Genomic DNA, 25521 nt, shown 5'->3' with positions numbered 1-25521 from the left:
TTTGGCCCAGGGCGCGATCCTGGAGACTCAGGATCGAGTCCCACGTCGGGCTCCCAGTGCATGGAGCCTGCTTCTCCCTCTGCCTGTGTCTCTGCCTCTCTCTCTCTCTCTCTCTCTGTGACTATCATAAATAAATACAAATTAAAAAAAAAGATGAAACAGAAGAGTTTGAAGAAAATTATATGAATGTGAGAACAGAAAAGAGCATCATTTAAAAATTAGTATCTTTTCCCATATAACATATTTTAAACATATATATGACTGTAACTAAATAAATAAGTAGAATGTGATCATCTAATTTACATCTTTAGAAGTTTATTTGAGTTTACAAATTCAGAAGCTTTTTGGCTGTCCTCTCACTTGAAAAATGTAGGAAATGTGTTATATTTAGGTTACTATATTCAGGCATATATTCTAGTCAAATATCTGTCCAGACTGAGGAGTTACAAGGTTGTAAAGAAAGTATTAGAGGTGCATCTGAGGTTTTTATGTGTGGCTAGATCTAATCACTGCATTTAATTTATCATACATATCCTTTTAATCAAAATGGAGGGGCTCTAAGATTCTTTTATGTACAACAAATGGAAAAAATGGTCATTTAAAACTTTTATTAGAGAAAATAAAAAAAGAGGGTTTTTTTTTTTTTTTTTTTTTTTTTTTTGGTTGTAGCTTTCCTATCAGTGTCAGGCATTTACTTCTGTTTGGTAATGCTAACATACATTGTTTATTTAACAAGACCTTTATTATGCTTAACTAATAAAGAGCTTAAAGGGCTTTGAAGTAAATTTTTAGTGCTTGCTGCTATTATGTATAATCTGTGAAAGATACACAATCATAGTCTTTGGGAGTCAATTTTATTTTTAAAGATTTTATTTATTTATTCATGAGAGACAGAAAGGCAGAGACATAGGTGGAGGGAGAAGCAGGCTCCCTGTGAGGAGCCCAATGCAGGGCTGGATCCCAGGACCCTGAGATCATGCCCTGGCTTGAGCCTAAGGCAAATGCTCAACCACTGAGCCACACAGGCATCCCATTTTGGGAGTGAATTTATAATTGTTTTTTCATACTCTCCTTGATAACTCTTTAAGCAAATGCCATGAATAAAATTTCAGTGCTTCCCAGCAGATAAAAGAAAAGGTGATTTTTTCTTATTATAAGTATTAGGTATTACATAGTGGGTATTTTTGGTGCTTTTGATATGATTGGATTAAAAATGATTGGCTTTCATAAGAATTCTTAGAAATACATTTGTAGGGTAAAGAATAATATATACTCCATATTAAATTTTCTCATGTATAATTCATTTAATTCCTTTTAGCGTTATATTGTCACCTTGTAAAAGGTTACCTTTAACCATTTCATAATTTTGATTAATGAATGACTGATCTGTGCTTGGTGCTCCTCAAAACTACAAATTATCTTTTAAAATTTATCTTTTCAGAGTCTAAGTATTACTAGCGAGAAAATGAAAATGTCAACAATATATTTTCAGTTTTCTCACATTAGTTTTAATCTTAATTAAATTTTTATTGCTTCTAGCTTATTCTTCCTGGAGAACATCTTAATCTTATCACTCAAATGAGCCCTGGGTAACAGCAGCTATGTGCATGTTTATGGCCAGTCTCATGTGAATGAGAGCTCAGATTGTTTGCATTTTATATTTCCTGTGGTCTCTATTGATTTTCAAACAGTGATGATGCTGGATCCTTTTAATTCACTTATAATTGTTTTTGTACCTTCACGGATAAAGACTCTGTTTAAAAAAATTATTAGAGAGAGAGAGAGAGCATGAGCAGGGGGGTGGGGCAGAGGGAGAAGCAGACTCCCCACTGAGCAGGAAGCCTGATGAGGGGCTCCATCCTGGGACTTTAGGATCATGACCTGAGTCAAAGGCAGACACCTAACTGACTGAGCCACCCAGGCACCCCAGATAAAGACTCTTTTAACTTAGGATCTCTTTGTGATACTAATAACTGGTAAGTAATTACTTATTAACTTTTCTTTATAAATTGACTTGCTTGCAGTTTGATTACTTTAAAATTGTTTATATTTCTTAAAGATTTACATTTGTGTATTTGTGGGTATCTATCAAGTCCAGAATGCATTTGTAGAATTCATTGGGTGATATGGAGAATTGGATAGGTTTAGGGAGAGGTGTTGGATAGGATTTTTCTGTATAGGAATTTCTTTGGTCAAATATGATTCCATTCTGTCTCAGTCCTGAAGTATCTAGATCTCATCCGCCAAAACAAACACCATTAATGTTTAGGTATAATTTCCTTAAATCTTTCTTTTGGGTATAGATTTGAGAAAAAAGTCATCATGATTTGTACTATTTAAAGCTAAGTCTTAATTTCATAGGCAATAGAAAATTTCACTGAAATGAAATACACTTATGCAATTTAAACTTCCTTTAAATATTAAGAATAGAAATGAACATTTTTTTAGCTAGAAGAAAATTTAGTATGTTTGAAAGAGTAGTAGGGCTAAGATTTTGGTCTCAGGTTAAATTTGGTTCAGAAACTCAATCCATGTAAATCGTGCTTGATGGTAGTGGGGCAGTAAATGATGATTCAGTTTGAGTCTGACTTTCTGTAAAATCATCTGATGTGGGTTCGTCTGTGTTATTCTTAGTAGTGCCATCATCACCATCAGGTATAGTTTCATAAAATGTGCTAGGGGTAAGTGTTGAAGTGTCATCATCTGTGATGTCAGTACTGGTTGTCATAGTAGTTGGAGTTGCAGTGTCAGGAGTGGCAGTATCATCAGGTGTGGAAGAATCAGATGTAGTAGTGAGCAAAGGAGTCTTGGGGATGTCAGAAATGATCTCTTTGGTGGAAACAGGTGTGTTGGATGCATCAGTTGAAGTGATGTAGGGTGCTGCTGTGGTTGCAGCTGTAGTGACAACAGGCATGGTGGGTGTTGATGAGACACTAAAGAAAGGAGTGGTTGAAGTGCTAGACATGGTGGTCAGGAGAACTGAAGTCATTGTGGTGGTAGGTATGGTGCTAATAATAGCAGACCTGGTAGTGAGACCAGGCATGGCAGTGGTAGCCTGTGTGCCTGTAGAAGTAGCCGGAGTGGTTGTAGAGGCTAATGTGGTAGGATTGGCTGTAGTAACCATGGTCCTGTGAGTGGCCATGTGTATAGTGCTTACAGATGTTGGGGAAGATTCCCACCTCTGTGAGGTGCTGGGAAGAGCAGAAGTACTAATGATGGTAGTAGGTAATGAGGAGGAGACCACTGTGGAGGTGATGGGCTCAGTGGTAGTCAACGTGGAGGTGGCTGTGGGGAGGGTGGTAGAGGCAGGTGTGATGGTGGCTGCAGTGGTGGTGTCAGCCTGAGTGGTAGTTGAGGAGTATTTGATTGTAGTGGCAGGGATGGAGCTCATAGCAGAGGAGATAGAGAGCAGGGCTGTGCTGGTGGGTGGCTGTGTGGAAGTAGAAGGGGCAGGTGTGCTTGTAACAGGTGTCATAGTGGCAGCAGACGAGGAACTGACTTCAACTGTGGAGGTGGCAACATTTGTGACAGGGGTGGTTGTAGTAGTGGGTGTGGTAGGGACAGATGTGGCAGCGGAACTGGTAGAGACAGACTGTGTGGTGGTTAAGGGAGGAGAAGTAGTTGAGCTGGCTGGAGCTGTGCTAGTGGCTGCAGTGGATGAGCTGGTAGGAAGAGCTGTGTTAGTGGTACTCCGTGAGGTGCTGGGAAGAGCAGAAGCACTAGTGATGGTAGTAGGTGGGGAGGAGACCACTGTGGAGGTGACGGGCTCAGTGGTAGTCAACGTGGAGGTGGCTGTCGGGAGGGTGGTAGAGGCAGGTGTGATGGTGGCTGCAGTGGTTGAGCTGGTAGGAGGAGCTGTGTTAGTGGCACTTTGTGAGGTGCTGGGAAGAGCAGAAGTACTAGTGATGGTAGTAGGTGATGAGGAGGAGACCACAGTGGAGGTGATGGGCTCAGTGGTAGTCAATGTGGAGGTGGCTATGGGGAGGGTGGTAGAGGCAGGTGTGATGGTGGCTGCAGTGGTGGTGTCAGGCTGAGTGGTGGGAGAAGGAGCAGAAGTTGTCATGGTAGTAAATGATGTGCTGGTGGCAGCAGAGGATAGTGTCCTGACTGTGGTAGATGAGACGGGAGTGGTTGTGTTAGGAGGGGGTGTGCTGGAGGCGGCAGGGGAAGTGGAGGTGGAAGCTGATGTGGTAAAGGGAGCAGAGGTAGTTGTGGTGGAAATCAATGTGGAAGCATCGGTGCTAGCACCCTTTGTGGTCACGGCCAGAATGCTGGTGGCCACGGATGTGGTACTTATGGATGTTGCTGGAGGTGTTCCAACTGTGGTGGAAGAAGCCAGCTTATTAGTGACCCCAGCTACTGTTGTGGTCAGAGATGCAGTGGTTGTTGCAGGAGCAAATGTGGCTGTGGCAGCTGGGGTGGTGTCAGAAGTAGTAGCGACAGACTGTATAGTGGAAGAGGGAAAAGAAATGTTTGTGGCAGCAGGTGAGCTGGAGTGATCATCAGTGGTAGTGTTGGGCTCTGAGGTGGTAGAAGGAGCTGGAGAGGTTGTGGCAGAGGCAGCAGTGGTAGTGTCAAGGTCATAGTCGGTAGTGGTGTCATCAAGTATGCCAGAGCTCAGTGTTGTCGTATCATCTGTGGTGAGCAGGGTGCTTGGTACAATGGCAGTAGGAGAGGTTGTGGTGTCTCCTATGGTAGTAGAGTGAGGAGCAGAGGAGTCAGATGAAGTAGTGGAAATAGCACCCATAGTGATTTCAGCAGTGGTCGCAGTGGCTGTTGATGAACCGAGGGCAGGAGATGTGATGGAAGCTGGCCGAGTGCTAGAAGACATGGAGTAAGCTGATAAAGTGCTGGTGGCAGCAGAAGTGGAGGCACCTGGGGTGGAAGGAGCGGGAGTGGGGGCTGGAGAAGTGATAGCGGCAGCCTGAGGGGAAGTGTCAAGAATAGCAGTGGTTGTGTTGGCGAGGGAGGTGCTGGGTCCAGTGGAGGAGATGGGGAGGAGGGCTATACCTGTGGCCCTGTGTGTGGTGCTAAGAGGAGCAGACACGTGTGTGGCAGCTTGTGTGGTGACAGAAGCAGCAGAGGAAGGAGTGACTGTGGAAGAAACTGTGGTAGGAGCCTCTGTGGTCAGAGGAGGCACGTTAGTGGTAGTAGAGGTGATACTTGTGGATGCTGCTGCTCCAAGTGAGGTCGATGAAGCTGATTGGCTAGTGACACCAGAGATAGAGGTGGCAGTGGCTGTGGTTGGAAGTACAGCTTTGGAGGTGGCAGCTTGAATGGTGCCGGAAGGAGTGGAAATATTTGAGGCAGCAGGCAGGGTGGTAACAAGATCTGTGTTAGTAGTAGAGGTGGTTTTAGGAAGAGCAGTAGGAACAGCTATAGTGGCAGCAGGTGTGGCCAAGGGAATGTCTTTGGAGGTGGAGGGCTGTGTGGTGGCAGGTGATGTATAGGAAGCAGCAGAGGTGAAGTCAGGAGGCTCAGGCTGATAATCAAGTGTGGTGTCATCAGATGTGCTAGAGTAAGGTGTTGATGTCTCACCTGCAGTGATCTGGGTTGTGTCGGTGAGTGGAGCTGCAGCGTCTGTTCTGGTAGTCGAACGCAACATATCAGGAGTAGTGGTAGTGGTGGACGTAAGATTCGTGGTTGTTTCAGGGGTGATCACTGTGTATTTTGTTGTGCCTAGAGCAGCAGGTGCGGTGGACTGAGCACCCGTGGTTTTAGAAAGAGAAGCAGTAGTTTCCATGGGCGCTGTGGCTGTAGTGTCAGAGGTAGTGTCACTAACTTCTAAACCTGTAGACATAGATGTGGCGGTCAGTGCAGACGTAGAAATAGATGTAATGTCAACAGGGGTGCTGGTGAAAACCTGTGCTGTGGTCATGGGAACTGTAGTGTCCTCAGCAGTGGATGTGGGATTGGTGGCAGCAGCCGTGGGGGAGAGAGACGATTTGGTGATGGAGGTAGAAGAAGCTGAAGAAGGAAGGGCAGAGGGAGCAGGAGTGGTTAAAGCAACAGATGTGGTAGAGATACCTACTTTGTTGGGAACACCCTTTGTGGTGAGAGGGGGCAAAGTAGCTTTGGGAGCAGATGTAGTAGGGGCAGCTGTGGTGGCAGCAGACGTGTGTCTTGGTGATGCTGTCGAGAGAGAAACTGTGGTTGTGGCTGGCATCTTTGTAGTATTTGCGGCTCTTAAGGTGCTTCCTGCCAGAGTTGTAGCAGGGACCGAGGACAGTGTGGCTGTACTGGCAGGTGAAACAGTGGTAGTAGCAGGTGGAGTGGTGGTTAATAAAGATGGAGAAACTGATTTTGTGAGAGGAGATGTAGTTTCTGCCACAATTGTTGAGAAATTAGAAGCAGGAGTTCTTCTGGTGATGGATATTGAGCTGGTAGGTTTGTTGACTTTGGTGGTAGTAGGAAGGGATTTAGTGGTTTTCACCACGGATTTGGTCATTTGGGCAGGTTTTATAGTAGTAGGGCCAGTGGAAGAGAAACTAGGAATTTCAGTTGGTTTGAGTAATACAGTGGCAGATGAACTGGTGTCAGCTACAGTGTTAATGATGGTAGTAGGTTTGGTGGTAGGTGCCTCAGGCTTGGGAGAGGTGGTCAATTTGGTAGTGAAAATCACAGGTTTTAAAGTTGTAGTGGATTTGATTGTGAAGGCAGCAGGCGTAGAGTTCGCGATGGATTTGGTGGAGGAGATAACTTTGGTTGTGGTAGTAGGTGTAGTGATAGTTGTAGAAGGTTCATTAGTGCTGGAAGATTTGTTGGTAGGAACTGCTGACTTTGCAGTTGTGGAGGATTTGGGAGTATTAACCACAGGTTTGGTGGAAACAGTGGATTTTGCGGCTGTGGTTGTTGGATTAGAAGTTGAGGAAGATTTGGTGGTAGATGCCAGTGAGTTTGTGGTGGGCTTTCTGCTAGTTGATCCAGATGAAATGGCTGCAGAGGCTTTGGTGGTCACTAAAAATGGTCCCGAGGATACAGTTTTAGAAGTTTTTGGATTGAGATTTGTTGTCAACTTTCCAGGTTGTGTGGTAGGAAGTATCCCTGGATGATGCTGCTGAAATCCAGGTTTAGGTTTCAGTGCTGGCTTTTGACAAGTTCTGTGTGGGTGAAGTTGGTGCTTTTTACCTAGTTGCTTTCCACAATGTATGTGTGAGGCAGGGTGTTGGATGGGTTTATACAGATGAATATAAAGTGGGTTAGGATAGGGCACCTTTGGTCTAGGTATTGGTTGACCAGGGAGATGAAATTGAGGGACTGGGTGGGGAGGTCTTGAATAATAGGGTGGATTCTTTGCTTTCCTGCTTTTCTTCTGCTTGGTTGCTTTTGCCTCCGGTTTTCTTTGGCCAGATTGTTTTCTTATTGGTTTACTCAAATAATGCCCTAAGGGCCCAGTCTGATGATGTTTGAGAATATTTGGACAAGTTTTTACTTGACTCTTTTGTTGCCTTATGGTTGGATTTTTATGGAGTTTTGCTTGGCTGAATATTTTCTTGATACTTAATGGTTGTGGTTTGGTTTGACCATGACCTTTCCTTGGACCATTTGAAATTGAAGGTCGTTTGGGTACTTTTGGCTTTTGTTGAAATTTTGTCCCACAGGAAGGTTTAGGTTTCCTTGATAACTTTTTAGTAGTTTTGCCTGGCTGATATTTGATAATTCTAGGTTTTTTAAGAGCCGATGAGTTCCTGTGATTTGAAAGTTGGTAGCTATTTTGTTGCATAGGAAATATTTGAAGAGGTCTTGATTGGCCTGATGGACAATGTCTACACACTGGTCTCTGTTGGCCAGATTGTTTTTTCACTTTTTTGGTTCTTTTTGATCTGTTTGCAACAGGTTTCGAGTTTCCAGATTCTTTAGTAGAATTTAGATGATACTTCCTTTGGTTAATTTTCTTTTGTTCAGAAGTCTTTGTTGGACTAATTCGTTGTTTCTTGATTGCATTATTATGAAGCTTTGATAGTGTATATATTTTATGTGAACCTATTGCTTGTGGTTTAGGTTGGTGCTGGCCATTTCGTTTACCAACTAAAACTACAGGTGAATTAGATTTTTTTGGATTTTGCTCAACTTTGGTTATAAAGTGAGGCTTAGGTTTTCTTGGAGATTTTTTAACCATTTTTCCTTGCTGAGATTTGGGTTTGTTAATTTTGAGGGGAGCTGTTGAATTCATTTGATTTGGGAGATGGTTGACATTTTGTTTGTAATTTTTTTGACCAGGCTTGGGTTGACCAGGTTGATCATGTCTGGGTCCAGTTGGATCAGGTTTATTTGGACCAGTTTTCTGCTTTACCTTCTTACTTCTGTTGTATTTTAGAAGTTTTGATTTACCAGATGTTTTCCGTGGACCTAATCTTTGTTGCCTTGTTTGACGTTGACTATATTTTTTACCAGTTGAAGTTGCGGATAACTTAGTCAAATCTGAGTTCTGTTGATTATTTACCCTGGAAAGAGATTTAGATTTCCTTGGTAATATTTTAGTTTTGAGTATATGAGATTTGGTATTGCTAGATCTTTTGTGAGCTGTTATATTTATGTTATTTTGGAGTTGGTGGCTTTTTTGATGGGCAGATTTTTGACTAGCTTTTGGTTGGCTAATTTGATGGTTTTTAGTCCCACTTAGGTGATTTCTCTTTATAACACGCTGTTCTTTTTTGCGTTTATTTTGATTTTGTTCAGATATTTTTGACTGAGATTTTGGTTGGCTAGGTATTCTTGGTTTACTTAATAAGTTTAGCTTAGTTTTGGGCTTCATGTTTTTTTGATATGAAGGAATTTTGGATTTATCTAATTTTAAATGAGTGTAGGTATCCATGAGAAGTTTATTACTTTTAATTAACTTTTGGGCACGTTTATTTACATCAAATTTGATAGTTCTAGATCTTGTTTTAACTGGAAAATTCAGGTAATTTGAGGGTTTTCGGCTAATTTGCTGTACAGCAGAGCTTTGACTAGATTTTATCTTTGGAGATCTCTTTGGACCAGCGGGATTTAAATAGGCTCGAGAGCCTCCAAGTCTTTGTTGCGCAGATGGATTTAGCTGAGTGGGAATCCTACCACTTTTCCTTAAGAAAAGTATTTGCTGAGGTGAAGATGATGCTTGTGCAGATGGATTCATTTGTAGTCTATTTTTCAGCCTATTTTGTCTCTCTTGTGTTGTACTTGTCTACAACAAGTAGAGGAAAAAAAAAAAAAAGGAAAAGCATTTAGTATAAATTAACCCTCATTTAAAATTTCATGGATTCAAAATCTTGAGTAAGCTTTTTTTATGCATTGGTAAAATTCTGGTAAAATTGGTAAAATTTTTTTACAGGAAAAAAAAAAAAAGGAAAAGCATTTAGTATAAATTAACCCTCATTTAAAATTTCATGGATTCAAAATCTTGAGTAAGCTTTTTTTATGCATTGGTAAAATTCTGTTGTTATTGAATGATAGGGAAAACTCTTCTCTGAGACAGCTGCTGTATTGGGAATAGAACTTTGGTTTAGGAGTACCCTTCGAATATCACATGGTGGCTGCTGTCCCAGAGTCACAGAACCTGCCAAATCTTGTATCCCTGACTGATGCTATGGAGTTAGAATGTGAAGCTCTGAGTCTTCTATTAGACTGCAATTCTTCCAACTCATAGAGGGGCTAAAGCAAATTATATTCAGAGCCATTAGTTAAGGGACTTGTGTGTTTTAGGTACTCAGTATCTACTTACTAGAGAATATATAAATAGAAATATGCTTTATATATTTATAAAATATATTTATATAAAGAGCCTCTATTGTACAATAGCTGTCCAAATAATTTTTCTCTACTACTTCCTCTTTAATCTTTCTTGGCACATCCTTTAGACAACTTGGTAATTTATCTTCATAGAAACTTCCTCTAATCTTTGCAGTTTGCTACATTCCTGTCCTCTAAATCAACAGTTTTTGCTGAATTAATATTTTTGAATTTTCTTAGAGTACTGAATTGATTATTTTACCTCTTTATGATTTGATTCAAGTCTGTAATTTGAACTTTTAAAAGATTAAAAATTTTTTTTAAAGATTTTATTTATTTGACAGAAAGAGAGAAAAAGAGAACAAGCAGGGGGAGCAGCCGAGGGAGAGAGAGAAGTAGGCTTCCCACTGAGTAGGGAGCTCAATAAGGGGCTCAATCCCAGGACCCTGGGATCATGGCCTGTGCTGAAGGCAGATACTTAACTGACTTAGCCACCCAGGTGCCCCTATAATTTAAACTTATAAATTCTGCATTATGTTTGCTTAATTTTTGACCTGATTTACTAGTTCTGTATGTTTTGGTAATTCTCTGGGTTTGAAAACCCTTGGTTCACATCTTTGCTTGTCAGAAATCCTACACATCCTTTGATACTATAGGTACTACCTGCTGCTTCTTGCTGAAAGTGATTTCTGGTTCTGAGGGTGGCATCTCTTCTATTTTGCATTGACATGCAATTATGTATTTGTATATATCATTTTTTACCACACTAAAGTGTAGTCCCTTGCTACCAGAAATTATACACTATTTATTGTTTCTTTGCTAATGAAGGTGTCTTTTATAAAAAAGGCCACAAAAATATTCATTCATTGAAAAAGTTTTTGACAGTTTGCAATCATAGTCATCTTAAGACTTCTCTTCTTCAGCCTAAATATCATTTGTTTCCTTCCATTCCATTGCCGTATGAAAAAATTTTCAAATCATTCACCTGCTTGAATTTTTTCTGTTGAACAATTACAGTTTTTTCAGTGTCCTCCATTAATATGTTCCTGGATTTTATTAAATTTATTTTTATATTGAAACTAGTGTTTACTGAGTATTTATTATAAACCAGGATCATTTCTTTGCACTTTCTATTATCAAATCATCTTTTAATATCACAGCCCGGTGAGGTGGGTGTGTTCTAATTAGTGTAGGCCTCAGCTGCCCTGTTGGTGCACTCAGTTCACTTCACTTGTTTGAATAACTGCCTACACTACTGACTAATATTGACTAGTGACTAAAGTGATTTGTAGTCAACTTTAAGTTCCTATGTATTTTTAAAAAATTGATGTTAGTTTATTATGTTTCTTATATTCTTTTCAAGTTGGTTTTGAAAAATTGAAATAAAGAACAATTTATTACTGGGTGATACAATATTATATATGTTAATGTGTGAAAACACAGACTTTGGAATCACATGGACCTGTTTCAGTATTCTGGTTTTGACACTGACCAGCTCTGCAACCTTGGGAAACGTTTTTTTTTTTTTTTAAACAGTCTGTGGTTTGGTTTATAATATATACATTGTGAAATTATAGTAATTTATCTATTTTTAAGGTTCTTGTAAAAAGTGAAATAAACATTTAAATAGTTAATATATATTAGGCATGCAATAAGAGTCCACAAAAGCTGGCTGCTATTATTAATTTCTTTTTGGTAAATTTCATACTGCCAACTCTGAACCAGTTTTTCAAGCCTCTGCAGATGTGGCAACACATGGTCTGAGGAGAGGTGGTAAGTAGTGAGTAAGTGTAAAAATGTGAAATGCTAGGGAAATTACTGGGGTTGGTGCCTATTCCAAGTGTCCCTAGAATTTTCTTTGAATATTACTATCTTGACATAGACACATTGCAACGTAATCATTATTACTGTTCCTTTCTTTATCACTAGAGGTTGGGTACCTTTGGGTTCTGGTGGCTATTTTATTTATAGTGTATGTATTGTAGGAGACACTGTATTAGGGTGGCAAGAAAGGGAAATTACAGAAATAAAGGACAACTATTGTGAACTAAATACTGAGTGGTAAGATGAGTAGACAAAAGAGCTAATTATTTTTGACAGACAAAATAAGTAAATATTTTACAGAAAATAAAACACTTGATATTTTGAAAGAATTGTGGGAACAAATACATTTTTTGAATGATTATTCCGCCCTGACATAAAACATATTATGAAATGACAATTGTGTCAAAATGGACTTAGTTTAAGAAAAGATAGCAAGAAAAACCAGCTTATTGGAAATTAAGTACGAGTAAAGAAGGATATTGATACTAAGAATTTGGAAAACAAGTTGTCACTCCCTTGGTTTTGTAGCTTCAATTCACATTCTGCATGATGTAAGAAACTTTAAGATAAGAACTTAGAGTGATTTCAGACCTAGCTGTTTGTCCAGGCACCTAACAGAAGCAAATGTAGATTTTCTTTCTGGAGGAACTCACCTTTATTCCAGGTCTCAAAGAATGAGAAGCCTAGGGGATCCCTGGGTGGCTCAGTGGTTTAGCACCTGCCATTGGCTCAGAGCATGATCCTAGAGTCCGGGGATCGAGTCCCGCATCAGGCTTCCTGCATGGAGCCTGCTTCTCCCTCTGCCTGTGTCTCTGCCTCTCTCTCTCTCTCACACACTCTCTCTCTCTCTCCCATGAATAAATAAATAAATAAAGTCTTTAAAAAAAAAAAAAAGAATGAGAAGCCTATATTCAAATATAATTGACTTCACATGGAAATAAAGCACATCAATAATAATCAGCAGAAACAATAAACAGCTGAATTATACCTTCAAAGGACCCCAAATAATGGAATTATCAGACAAAAATTTAAAGATATATTTTGAAAACATGTACAGGAACAAAATACCATGAAAATAAGGTAAATTTTAAAAGAAGAAAAGAAAGGAAAGGAAAAAAGAAACCCAGTGATTGAACCAAGAACTCATTTAAATATATCCATACTTAACTACAGATTAGGTGCAACTCATGAGAAAAATGGGAATATGAAGAAGTTATCCAGAATGCAACACAGAGAGCAAATAAATGGACAACATAAAAAGTGTTAAAATGGAAGATGGAGTGACAAGGACTAGGCTAACATAACTTTCTTGGAATGGGATAGAGGTATTATTTCAGAGATAACATCTGGGAATTTTCTAGAACTACTAAAAGATACCAACCCATAGATTTAAGAAGCCTGATACCAAATAAATAAATACACAAAATGAAATCTTTCTATATACATTATAGTGGAACTGTAGAATATCAAAAACTAAAGAGAAAATCATAAAAATAACCAGAAAATGATAAAAGATAGAGTCCCTTAAGAATGAAGCTGAATTATCCATTTGTTTCCATTAACAAGAGACATTAATGCTTTGCTAAAGTAAAAGTCTCATCCTAAAATTCTATGCCTTATGATTATATTGGGCAAAGAAAGTGGTGGACACCTGGTAAATCTAGTTAAATGTTGCCTGTGTGCATGGTATAGTGACTTTGGATCTCTTCTCTTTTCCTTCTATGCACATTCCCTGGGTGGGCATTCCATTCTGCCAGATAATGACAAATCCCTAGTGTCCTCTACTTTTCTGTAAAGTTAATTCTTGCCCTGTTTTCTTTCCTAAGAAACTACCAAACCTCTTCTATTCTTATTCTCACCTGGTAGATAACCGTGCTCCTTCTTTCCTAAGAAAACTGAACAGAGGAGAACTTCTTCAAACTTCCACAACATCTACCCTCCTACTGACATTTTCACCCATCTACTGTCATCTTCCCACTTGTCACCAAAGATGTAAATCTGCTCTATGTAAACCTGCTCTAATTCACTTGTGCTCTAAAACCTACTCCCTATTTCCTACTCAAGGATGTTACTCTTGCAGTTATCCTCCATCAATATTTTGCTCCTCCAAAAATATTTCTATCAGTATAAAAACATATTTCTTTTTTGGAAAATAATATTGTGTTTTTAAATTTTAATTATTTTTTAATAGATTTCTTTATTGAAGAGGGAGAGAGAGGTTGAGAGAGAGAGAGAAAGGGAATATGAGCGGGGTGAGGGGAGACAGGAGGGAGAGGGAGAAGCAGACTTCCCTGAGCAGGGAGCCGGATGCAGAGCTCTATCCCAGAACCTCAGGATCATGACCTGAGCCAAAGACAGATGCTTAACCTACTGAGCCGACCAGACTGTGTGTTTTTTTTTTTTTTTTTTTAGTTTAATTCCTATAATATAGTTAAAAAACTGTATTAGTTTCAGGTATATAATATAGTGCTTCAACAGTTCCATATATCACCCAGCGCTCATCATGGCAAGTGTACTCTTTAATCCCCATCACCTATTTCACCCATTCCCTTACTTACTCCCCTTTGGTAATCATCAATTTGTTTTCTATAGTAAAAACATATTTTTTGACTTACTTTCCCCACCAGCTATAACACATTCCTTTGCGAAAAACACCTGGAAAGAGTTAACTATTCTTACTCCAAATGTACTTCTCTTCTCTCTTAAACTCCCTTCAGTCTTTTCTTCAGTCTTTTATCCTTACTCTTTCACAGAAGTCTTTGTTCGCAAGATAACCAATAATCTCTATGTAGCTAAATCCAGTGGTCAATTCATAGTCTTCATTTTACTTGATCTGTTATCAGCATTTGACACAGCTAATCACTCCTTTCTGGAATAGTTTTTTTTTTTTTTTTAAGTTGGCTTCATAAATACTAGCACTCAAATTTCCTCAGGCATGGTTCTTTCTCTCTGATGTCTTAGTTTTGTAAGGCCTACGGTTCATTCTTGGGCGCTCTTGTCTTCTCTATCTGTACTCCCTTGGTTATCTCATTTAATCTCATACCATACAAATTTATAACATCCTCTTGATCTTTCCCTTGAACTCAGAATCTTCCATCCAACTGCTTCCTTGAAATCTCTACTTGAATTGTTTAGATCTTATTTATTTTTTAAAAAGATTTATTTGAGAGACAGAGTGTGGGTGAGCATGGGAAGGGACAAAGGGAGAGAGAAATGCATCAGACTCCTTGCTGAGTTTGAAGCCTGACATGGTGCTCGATCCCACAATCCTAAGATCATGACCTGAGCAGAAACCAAGAGTTAGACACTCAACTGCCTGTGCCACCGAGGGGCTCCTCTAATTGAATTATTTAATAACAATTTCATAATTATTACATCAAAACTGAAATTCTGACCTCCAGGACTTCTGCAAGTTTCTGGGAAAAGCTTCCCCTTTCTAAGTTGATGGCAGCTTCTACCTTCTAGTTGTTTAGGATAAGACTTTGGAGTCAAATTTGACTTTTCTCTCATGCCTCCCACCTTGTCCATCTTGTTGGCTGTACTTCAAAATATAACCAGAATATGATGACTTCTGATCCTCTCTACTACTACCACTGTGCCCTAAGCCATCAGTATTTTTTACTGCAGTAACTGCCTAGTTTAGTCCTCTCACTTCTAATCATATATTCCTGCAGTTAATTCTCAACATAGTAACTAATCTGCTGAAAACATAGATCAATACAAAATGTAAGTTATTCTCAACACAGCATCTGGTATGTTGCACCAGACACAAAGATAAACTCAAAATGGATGAAGGATCTAAATGTGAGACAAGATTCCACCAAAATCCTAGAGGCGAACACAGGCAACACCCTTTTTGAACTCGGCCACAGCAACTTCTTGCAAGATACATCCACGAAGGCAAAAGAAAAAAAAGCAAAAATGAACTATTGGGACTTCATCAAGATAAGAAGCTTTTGCGCAGCAAAGGACAGTCAAAAAAACTCAGAGAACCTACAGAATGGGAGAAGATATTTGCAAATGACCTATCAGATAAAGGGCTAGTTTCCAAGATCTATAAATAACTTATTAAACTCAACACCAAAGAAACAATCCAATCATGAATTGGGCAAAAGACATGAACAGAAATCTCACAGAGGAAGACATAGACATGGCCAACATGCACATGAGAAAATGCTCTGCATCACTTGCCATCAGGGAAATACAAATGAAAACCACAATGAGATCCCACCTCACACCAGTGAGAATGGGGAAAATTAACAAGGCAGGAAACAACAAATGTTGGAGAGGATGCGGAGAAAGGGGAACCCTCTTGCACTGTTGGTGGGAATGTGAACTGGTGCAGCCACTCTGGAAAACTCAAAGAGTTAAAAATATACCTGCCCTACGACCCAGCAATTGCACTGCTGGGGATTTATCTCAAAGATACAGATGCAATGAAACGCAGGGACACCTGCACCCCGATGTTTCTAGCAGCAATGGCCACAATAGCCAAACTGTGGAAGGAGCCTCGGTGTCCATCGAAAGATGAATGGATAAAGAAGCTGTGGTCTATGTATACAATGGAATATTCCTCAGCCATTAGAAACGACAAATACCCACCATTTGCTTTGACGTGGTTGGAACTGGAGGGTATTATGCTGAGTGAAATAAGTCAATCGGAGAAGGACAAAAATTATATGGTCTCATTCATTTGGGGAATATAAAAAATAGTGAAAGGGAATAAAGGGGAAAGGAGAAAAAATGAGTGGGAAATATCAGAAAGGGAGACAGAACATGAAAGACTCCTAACTCTGGGAAACGAACTAGGGGTGGTGGAAGGGGAGGTGGGCGGGGGTTGGCGGGCACTGAGGGGGGCACTTGACGGGGTGAGCACTGGGTGTTATTCTGTATGTTGACAAATTGAACACCAATAAAAGATAAATTTATTAAAAAAAAAAACCATAAACCAGGGCAGCCCCGATGGCTCAGCAGTTTAGCACTGCCTTCAGCGCAGGGCGTGATCCTGGAGACCCGGGATCGAGTCCCACGTTGGGGTCCCTGCATGGAGCCTACTTCTCCCTCCACCTGTGTCTCTGCCTCTCTCTTTCTATGTCTCTCTTGAATAAATAAATAAAATCTTAAAAAAAACCCATAAACCAGATCATGTCATACCTTCACTTAACACCCTCCAGTGTCTGTTCATTTCACTGAGTAAAAAACTTTTTTCTATGACCTCTAAGGCATTATATGATCTAGCTTCTGTTACCTTTATGATATAATCTCAAACTAATTTTTCTCTCAACTCAACTTCAGTCATGTGGGCCTCCTTATTGTTCCTTGAAAATATCAGGCACACTTTCACTTGTTCCCTCAGCTATTTCCTTTAAAGTCATGTTTTCAGTCATCTTTTCAGAGGTGCTCCCTGGCTATCCAATAAAAAAATTTAGCCTGATTCCCCTGTATATCACCTTTCCTTGCTTAATTTTTTTCCTTAACATTTATTACCACTGCTTATTTATTTATTGTTTATTTTGCTTATTACTGTATTCCAGTGTCTAGAATAGTATGTAGTACTTGGTAGATGCTCAATAATTATTTGTTGTTGAATTAATGGTTTTTACAGTTGTTTATTTCACCCTCCAAATGGAAAAATATAGTTGCTTAGTAATATAAAAAATTCAGTTTACAGGGGTGCCTGGGTGGCTCAGTGGTTGAGCGTCTGCCTTTGGCTCAGGGCGTGATCCCCATCTGGGGATCAACTACCACATGGGGCTCCCTGTGTGGAGCCTGCTTCTCCCTCTGTTTATGTCTCTGCTTCTCTCTGTGTCTCTCAGGAATAATTACATATTAATGGCTTTAAGGTGCATATTAATGTCTTTAAACCATATATGAAAGCAGAATAGACTTGGTGGTACTTACTGAGAAGCAGGTTGTGAGTGCCAAGAGGCCCAGTGTCAAGTAGAGCCCTTTCATCCTTCCCATCTGCTCCCTGAAAGAACAAGAATTGGCTCATTCTTAGTTGTCTAGACAGCAACTATATAATGGATTTATTTAATTTTGTATTATTTAAGTTATGATTGCCTCTACTACTGTAGTATAAGAGTTAGTATGATTAAAGCAGATATTTCATTGTACTGGGAATTCACTTTATGAAGTCATGGGATGTGAGAGTTAAAGGATTTGAGAGCTGATGATGATTTCTGACCCATTAGTGCAGTATGTCTTGAGAACATAGTCTCCAGTCTCAAAAACAGGTCCACCATTTACTGAGTAACTACCATTTACTGAACTGTTTTGAGAAATGGGCTCATGTTTTATTCACATTGGTTACTTAATTCTAGAAACAACTTTAGGAAGTAGGTAAAATTATCTTCATTTATAAATAGAAATACTAAGAAAAAGTTTAAGCAACTTGTTTGCCGGTAAGTGACAAAGCTAGGATTTGAAAACATGATTTTCTAACTGCAAAACATCTATTATATTATTGCAGACGATCTAAAAATAATGTATTTTTTTCCCAAAAACTTCTCAAGAAAGAAAACTTTTTTTGTGGCAGGGAGCATCTCTTCCCTAATATAGTCTTATTTTTTGTTAGTTCTATGTGCTGCTCTCTGGGAAATTAATTAAACCATGGAACAAGAATAATGGAGTAAGCGAATTACATAGTTGATATTTAAAAAATTTTACTCTTTCCGTACTATGATAGATGCTGTAGTTAAATTTCTGAGTAGAAATAATATGAACAATATTCTGCTATTATGTTAAGACAAACATTCAATTAATTTAAACCTATGATTAAATGAGTCAAGTTACTTGACATCAAAAGTTTGGAAGAAGAGTCTAGAAATACCCGTTAGATAGGACTTGCTCTTCTAAATAGGGCTTAATGAATTCTTTATCATATCCTACCACATATACCAGATATTCCAAATATGTAAAAACAGCATCATTGGCTACAATTTCATTAAAGGCATATCAGAAATTCATTCCGGGGTGCCTGGGTGACTCAGTTGGTTAAGTGTCTGCCTTTGGCTTAAATTGTGATCCCAGGGTCTTGGGATGGAGCCCTGCATTGGGCTCCCTGCTCAGTGGGGAGCCTGCTTCTCCCTCTGCCCCGATCCCTGCTCATTCTTGCATGCTCTCTCCTCTCCTTTCTCTGAAATAAACAATTAAAATCTTTAAAGAAAAGAGAAATTCATCCTATGCCTGGAAATTTTTTTTATTGACTTGAAAAATCCTAAATTAGAAGAACTGACTCTGAGTCTTTTCAAAAGCCTCTATTGACAATTACTAGTACTTACTCTTGCAGTATCTTTTGTTCCCGATGTGGTCAAATTACTCCTGTCAGTGACTGTGTTTGAACATCTTCATGATCTAGGAATAAGTGAAGACTAAGGAATCGAGTAAGAAGAACCAGTGAGGCAATTGTGGTTTTTATAATCTGTTGTTTTCCCTATTCCATTCTTCTTAGGGATAGGAAATATTTTGATGGAAGAGAAGGTCATGACTGGATTGAAGGGTTCTGCTTGAACAAAAGAATAGGTGGTTGTCATTTACTGTGTTTGACAGTTGTCCTTTGGCTTCCTTCCTGATGAACAGTTATGTTGTGGTTCATGGTGCCAGGTTTTCCAAGTGCCAACTTAGATTTTCAGGAGGTTTTGGTAATCTATGTGCCTGAAGGGTTGCAAAACAAGTTTCTATAATTCTGAAGAAAGCCTATGGTCTTTTTTTTAAGATTTTATTTATTTATTCATGAGAATACACAGAGAGGAGAGAGAGAGGCAGAGACACAGGCAGGGGGAGAAGCAGGCTCCCTGCAAGGAGCTCGATGTGGGACTCGATCCCGGGTCTCCAGGATCACAACCTGGGCTGAAGGCGGTGCTAAACGGCTGAGCCACCCAGGCTCCCGCCTATGGTCTTAAAAAAAAAAAAAAAAAAAAAAAAAAAAAAAGCCTGTTATAATCATGCTCATTTTATCCAAGATAAAATGTATAAATTGGAAAAGAACATAAAAAGGATTGAAGGCATGACAGTGGTATTATAAAATATTAATGATAGCTTATTTTATTTATTCTGTAAATCCCAGTACATTGTTTTATTTTGCATATACTCAGTATATCTTTTATTATAGTAATGTACACATCTGTCTGACTTGGGGATGTGCTTGAGGACTTGTTCTCCTTTGTATTGGCCACAGCTTCTAGCATAGAATATTGTGCAAATCAGGCACTTAAGATCTGCTTGCTGAGCCTGATTTTATTATATCTTACAGAGAATATAATTTATTTTAGAAATGTAAAATATAACTTCAGGCAGTATTGATTGGGTCACATTCTGCACCCCCTCCCTATATTTCAAAGATAAGTAGAGGAATACTTGGAATATTAGATGTACAATTAAAATAAAAGTTATTCATAGCTTTTATACCTATCATTCACTTCACTTTTGGAGGTCTGTCATTTTTCTTTTTCTCCTGCATCTGACATAATATATGACTACTTATCCATCAAAATGAGACTTCTCAAGTTGTATTTATGAAGCCATCCTTAATGAAATTCCTTCATGAAGCCATTTTTGATGAGATTACCAGCATTGTAGACCTTTTCTTCTTCTTTCATCTCTTTGAACTTTGATTATTGTTTAGTACCCCATAATTTAGTTTTAGATATTTGATGATGCCTTCAACTTATCTTCTGTTCAGCTGGAGACATTGGTGTTGTAATCAGAGTTCCTAATAGAATTGCTTAATTGCTCCAGGATATTATTTAACACAAGAAAATCTGGCTTTATTATATCTTCAAAATGTTTTGGGGGTGACAAAACTTATTCATGCAACAGCATTTTCTGACATTTTCATAGGTTATTGACCTTGGGTATATGTCATATTTTCTCTAAGCATGCTATCTGATGGGATTTCTTTGACTTTGTTCTCTCTCTTGTGATTTAAAGTTTCATTTAAAGAGATCTTTCATACAATCTCTTTTACACATTGTTATGTAATCTTTTAAGTACTCTCCCAGGATCCCCTTTTAAAATTAAGCTTAATCTATCTTCTCATAATATTCTCTCTTTTATTTAAAAATATTCTTACCCACTGATGACACTCATCAGTTTGCTTTTAGTAATTTACATTTGTCTGCTACTTAGTTTTGTGGCAGACTTGGTATCTTTTTCATCTTTGTATCTTCTGTAGTACTATAGCACTTTGCATAGAACTTTATTGTACAGTGTAGATGTTCTACATGTTAGATGGAGTGATGCTAAATAGAATCCAATATATATAATAGCTCACACTTAACAGAAAATTATTTATTTACTTTAAGATTGCTGTTCTAGGTCAGTGGGCAGCTTTATTTCATGTGGTGATTCAGGAACTCTGGCTTATTTCATTTTGTAGTCCCACCATCTGCTAGCCTCCCATCAACACCTTTATCCAGCTGATGAAAGAGAAATGGAGGAGGAAAGAGTAGACAGACCTTTAAGAGCCTTGGCCTGGAAGTGACTACCTTACTTGTACTCATATTCCATGTGGTGGCACTCAGTCATATGACCAATTAATAACAGGGGATAATGAGATATGTCTAGCTGTGCCCAGGGATAAGAGGAAGTAGTTATTTATTTATTTATTTATTGATGAAGAGCTAGCAATGTCTTCTACATTTGCTGAATTAAAATTTTATTTTATCAGACCAAAACCTAGTAGATTAAAGTAATGGAAAAATATTAATTGTATTTATGAAATGTATACTTTGTTTCTGTTCTAAGAATTGGATTGTATCAGTCAATATGAGAAAGAAATCCCACATACAAATGGCCAACAGATACATGAAAAAATGCTCAACAGGGAACTACAAATCAAACTACCATAAGATCCCACCTCACCCGAGTCAGATGGCTAAAATTAAGTCCCAAAACAACAAATGTTGGTGAGGAGAAAAGGGAGCCCTCTTACACTGTTGGTGAATGCAAGTTGGTACAGCTACTCTGGAAAACAAAATTTGAGGGAGCACCTGCACCCCAATGTTTATAGCAGCAATGTCCACCATAGCTAAACTATGGCAAGAGCAGAAATGTCCATTGATGGATGAATGGATAAAGAGAATGTGAGATATATATATATATATATATATATATATATATATATATATGCGCAGTGGAATATTACTCAGCCATCAGAAAGGATGAATACTTACCATTTACATTGATGTGGATGGAACTGGAGAGTATTATGCTGAGTGAAGAAATCAATCAGAGAAAGACAGTTGTTATATGGTTTCACTTATATGTGGAATATAAGAAGCAGCGCAGAGGATCATAGGGGAAGGGAGGGAAAACAGAATTGAAAGAAATCAGAGAGGGAGACAAATAATGAGAGACTCTTTATTTTTGTTTTTAAAGATTTTATTTATTTATTCATGAGGCAGAAGGAGAAGCAGGCTCCATGCAGGGAGCTGGATGTGGGACTCGATCCTGGGTCTGCAGGATCACACCCTGGGCTGAAGGCGGTGCTAAACCACTGAGCCATCAGGGTTGCCCAAGACTCTTTAACGTAGGAAACAAACTGAGGGTTGCTGGAGGGGTGGTGAGTGGGGGGGATGGGGTAACAGATGATGGGCATTAAGGAGGGCACATGATGTAATGAGCACTGGGTGTTTATATGCAGCTGTTAAATTATTGAACTCTGCATCTGGAGCTAATGGTGTAGTATATGTTGGCTAATTGAATTTAAATAAAAAAAGAAGGAAAAAAGAAAACCCCTGCTTCACAGAGATTTCCTTCTAGGTTGTGTGTGTGTGATATTAAATTTATGTAATAAAAGGAATACCTTGTGTGGAAAAAACATAGTTGGGTAATATTAATCAAAGAAGTTGTGGTATACGTGTATACAATGGTATATATACCATATACCACTTCTGATAGTCAGAAGTGCTAGTGGAGGGGACACTGTAATTTTAAACATATGATCATCATCTATACTCTATGCAGAGTGCTGACAATGCTGTCTTCATCTTGTTCATGTCTGTACAGTGACCTCCCTCAGGGCTACATGTTCCAGGCCCCTTGATGGTTAGTGCATGCCCTGGCTGGAATTCAGGAAAATGTGTTCTGAGCTTTCCTCTGGTGCACAGATAAGCATCACTTTAGATAACTACTTATTAACCTCACCACAATGCTCTTCACTCTATAAGGTAGGCTCTGGACTTTGCAGAGAATAGCTGTGTAGCACTTGTAATGTCCACCTGACTCCCTGTCAGTAAGTTATCCTAAATAAAACTGTGTGAATGGTCTGGAGTGCTTGCTTTGTTTTTCTGTCTCAAAATGCCTTCTCAATCTGAAGGACACTTTACTGTCCCTCCTCCACCTTCTAATAGCCCTGTTGAGAAAAATGCCAGTTAATTAAAATGTGAAGGTGAGGGGATGAATTCTGTGGTTTCTGGAAGAATATTTCTGGCAGAGAAAACTGCAAGTGTAGCAACCCTGAGACAGAAGTGTGCCTAGTTTGGTTGGGACCAGCAAAGGGGGCCAGTAAGGCTTAGGGGACCAATGAATAGGGAAGAAGCAGAAAGAGATGATGATATAGAGCAAACAGGGCCCAGATCCCATAGAGCCTAACATTTTACTGGATGAGGCAGGAGTCACTGAAAAATTTGAGTGGAGCATTGATATGATTTGACTCCCGCTTTAAAAGGATAACTGTGGTTATGATACTGCGAGGACCACAGGAAAGAGGCAAAAATGGAAGCAGGGAGACCAGTAATATGCATTATCAGGGGCAGAGATGCTGAGGTGGACAAGGGTGGATGCAGTGTGGCAAGAGAGGTTAGATTCTAGACTTACTTGAGAACCAACAAAGTTTGCTGATAGATTGGATGAGGCCTTTGAGAGAAGAGTCATAATTTTTTATCTGATGTATCAGAAATTTTTTTTTTTACTTGAAGGAAACACTTTATTTTTTCCAGCTTTATTGAGATATAACCACCGTATAAGTTTAAGGTGCACCTTGTGTTGTTTTGATGTAATATGATTGCCACTGTCCTGTTAGCTAACATCTCTATCACTTTGTATAATTACTTTTTTGTGATGAGAACATTTAAGATCTTCTCTTTTAGCAATTTTCAGTCTATAATACAGTATTATTAACTATTATTACAAGGTGCATTAGGTCCTCAGAACCTGTTTATCTTTTATTTTATTTTTTTAAAATTTTTATTTATTTATGATAGTCACAGAGAGAGAGAGAGAGAGGCAGAGAGACAGGCAGAGGGAGAAGCGGGCTCCATGCACCAGGAGCCCGACATGGGACTCGATCTTGGGTCTCCAGGATCGCGCCCTGGGCCAAAGGCAGGCACCAAACCGCTGCACCACCCAGGGATCCCCCTGTTTATCTTTTAATTGGGAGTTTGTACTCTGACCAACATCTGCATTTCCCCAGTCCCTCGTAATCACTGTTTTATTGTTTCTGAGTTCAGCTTTTATATATTCCACGATATATATAAAATTTGTCTTTCTCTGTTCTCAAATTTCTTTTAGTCACTCTTATAGTCTAAACATAGAATTTCTTGTTCTTTTATATTCAACCTTTTGGTGTCACTTTGTTTAGGATTGTGAATCTTGGAGAGAACACATAAATGGATAATTTTTTAATTTATCCTTTTGAAAACTATGAAAATCCCAAGTTAAATATGGAAGTTGAACACATTTATATTAGTTGTGACTAGTTAAGCTTAACCTTTTTTATGTTTTATACTTACCTTAATTAAAAAAACTCATTAATATGGTTATATTGGTTATAATCTCTTGGTTTATTCTTTTTCCTTCAAGAACTTTTAAAATTACAGATTAATTTTATAGTTTTAACTAATTAACCTTACATTTTTAATAAACATGTTTAAACTTAGATTTTCTGTGAAATCCTGAAGTTTACCACTGGCTGTATTTTCCATATGAATGGATAAGATTTCCTTTTTGGCTCCTCACTGGATCTTTCCTTCAATGCCAAATTCTATTTTGATGGAAATTGAAATTTTATTTCTAGTTTTGTTATAATTACTGTTATACATCAGTAATCAGTTAGAATACACTTAACCAACTGAGCCACCCAGTGCCTCCTAATATCTATTTTAGTTGTCATAGGAGATCCTGTTTGTCCCAGAATAATTATAGCTATAAAAGAATAGTATAAAAAGTAATTCTTATGAGACATGGTTATTAGAATTGTAGAAGAAATATGTAATACTCAGTAAAGTATATGAAATACAAAAGAATATTTGAACCCTTTTAATGTTAGGAAGTACGATTATGACGATGTTTACATATTTATAGTGGAAGTAATACTACTACATTTTTGGTAAACTGGCTATAGTTAAAATTTTTGTTTTATAAATTTGATATTTTGTGTTTTATAAAAATGTTATATTAATGGAAAATGGATATATAGCTAAGTCACATAAGATTTAACAAATATCTATCATCATATTTAAGTGTAATTATATACTTAGTTAAGAATGAAATGTAAATGGTTTGTGTGAATTTTCTAAAGGTTGGCTGGTCTAAATAATCTCTTTAGATTATTTTTAAAAATCAGAATGATTAAAATATTTCCCATTGAATTAAGAACCTTAGAAGTATACATTGCTATCATTGGAAAGGATTTGGGAGGTAAGATCTCACCTTCTACCCGGGATAATAGCATCTGCAGCTGCTCTAGTTGTTTTACAGAAAAGTCACCACTTATCAGACTCTTACTCCCCAGTGAGTCTGTTCTGTCTGCAAATAACTTCACTGAATCATGATGAGTCATAAATCAGGCTGATGTTAGGATCTTCACACTACAAAGAGGAAAAGCTTTAATTGCCTTACCCGAAACCATACGCCTGTAAAGTGAATGAATAAGTATTTGAATCCATGACTATTCAACTCTGAATTTCATGGTTTAATTCAAATATAATGGTAGATCAGGAAAATAAGTTTTTGTTCAGGAGTTTACACAATCCAAAGAAGAAA

At 38.4% G+C, this 25521-nt stretch overlaps 2 protein-coding genes across 5 annotated transcripts in view; both read right to left on the bottom strand.

The window, feature by feature from the left end:
- LOC112652154 (uncharacterized) overlaps positions 1–25521 on the bottom strand; it is a 78368-nt gene that overhangs the window by 21795 nt on the left and 31052 nt on the right. The window lies entirely within an intron of this gene.
- Positions 853–25264, bottom strand: LOC118353638 (mucin-2-like). 2 transcript variants are annotated; one of them, XM_035711345.2, is made up of 3 exons: positions 25189–25264; positions 17437–17506; positions 853–9166 (listed from the first exon to the last, which is right to left on the bottom strand). In XM_035711345.2, the coding sequence occupies exons 2-3, from the start codon at positions 17497–17499 to the stop codon at positions 2525–2527; spliced, it is 6705 nt and encodes a 2234-aa protein (XP_035567238.1). In that variant the 5' UTR covers positions 17500–17506; positions 25189–25264; the 3' UTR covers positions 853–2524. The 2 variants fall into 2 exon arrangements, 1 of the variants encoding a protein (XP_035567238.1); XR_004812896.2 differs by lacking the exons at positions 853–9166; positions 25189–25264 and adding an exon at positions 18819–19014.

The sequence above is a fragment of the Canis lupus genome, chromosome 13, assembly GCF_003254725.2.
Source record: "Canis lupus dingo isolate Sandy chromosome 13, ASM325472v2, whole genome shotgun sequence".
Taxonomy (NCBI): Eukaryota; Metazoa; Chordata; class Mammalia; order Carnivora; family Canidae; genus Canis; species Canis lupus.
The sequence above is the reverse complement of the archived record's forward strand: the minus strand, read 5'-3'. Positions and strand labels throughout refer to the sequence as shown.

What these genes read in the sequence shown, in the direction of transcription:
- LOC118353638 (XM_035711345.2), bottom strand. Translation starts at nt 17,499, where the DNA reads ATGGGAAGGATGAAAGGGCTCTACTTGACACTGGGCCTCTTGGCACTC. An exon ending in CACTCACAACCTGCTTCTCA is followed by an intron (nt 9,167 to 17,436) that starts GTAAGTACCACC and finishes TACTTGTTGTAG; the next exon opens with ACAAGTACAACACAAGAGAG.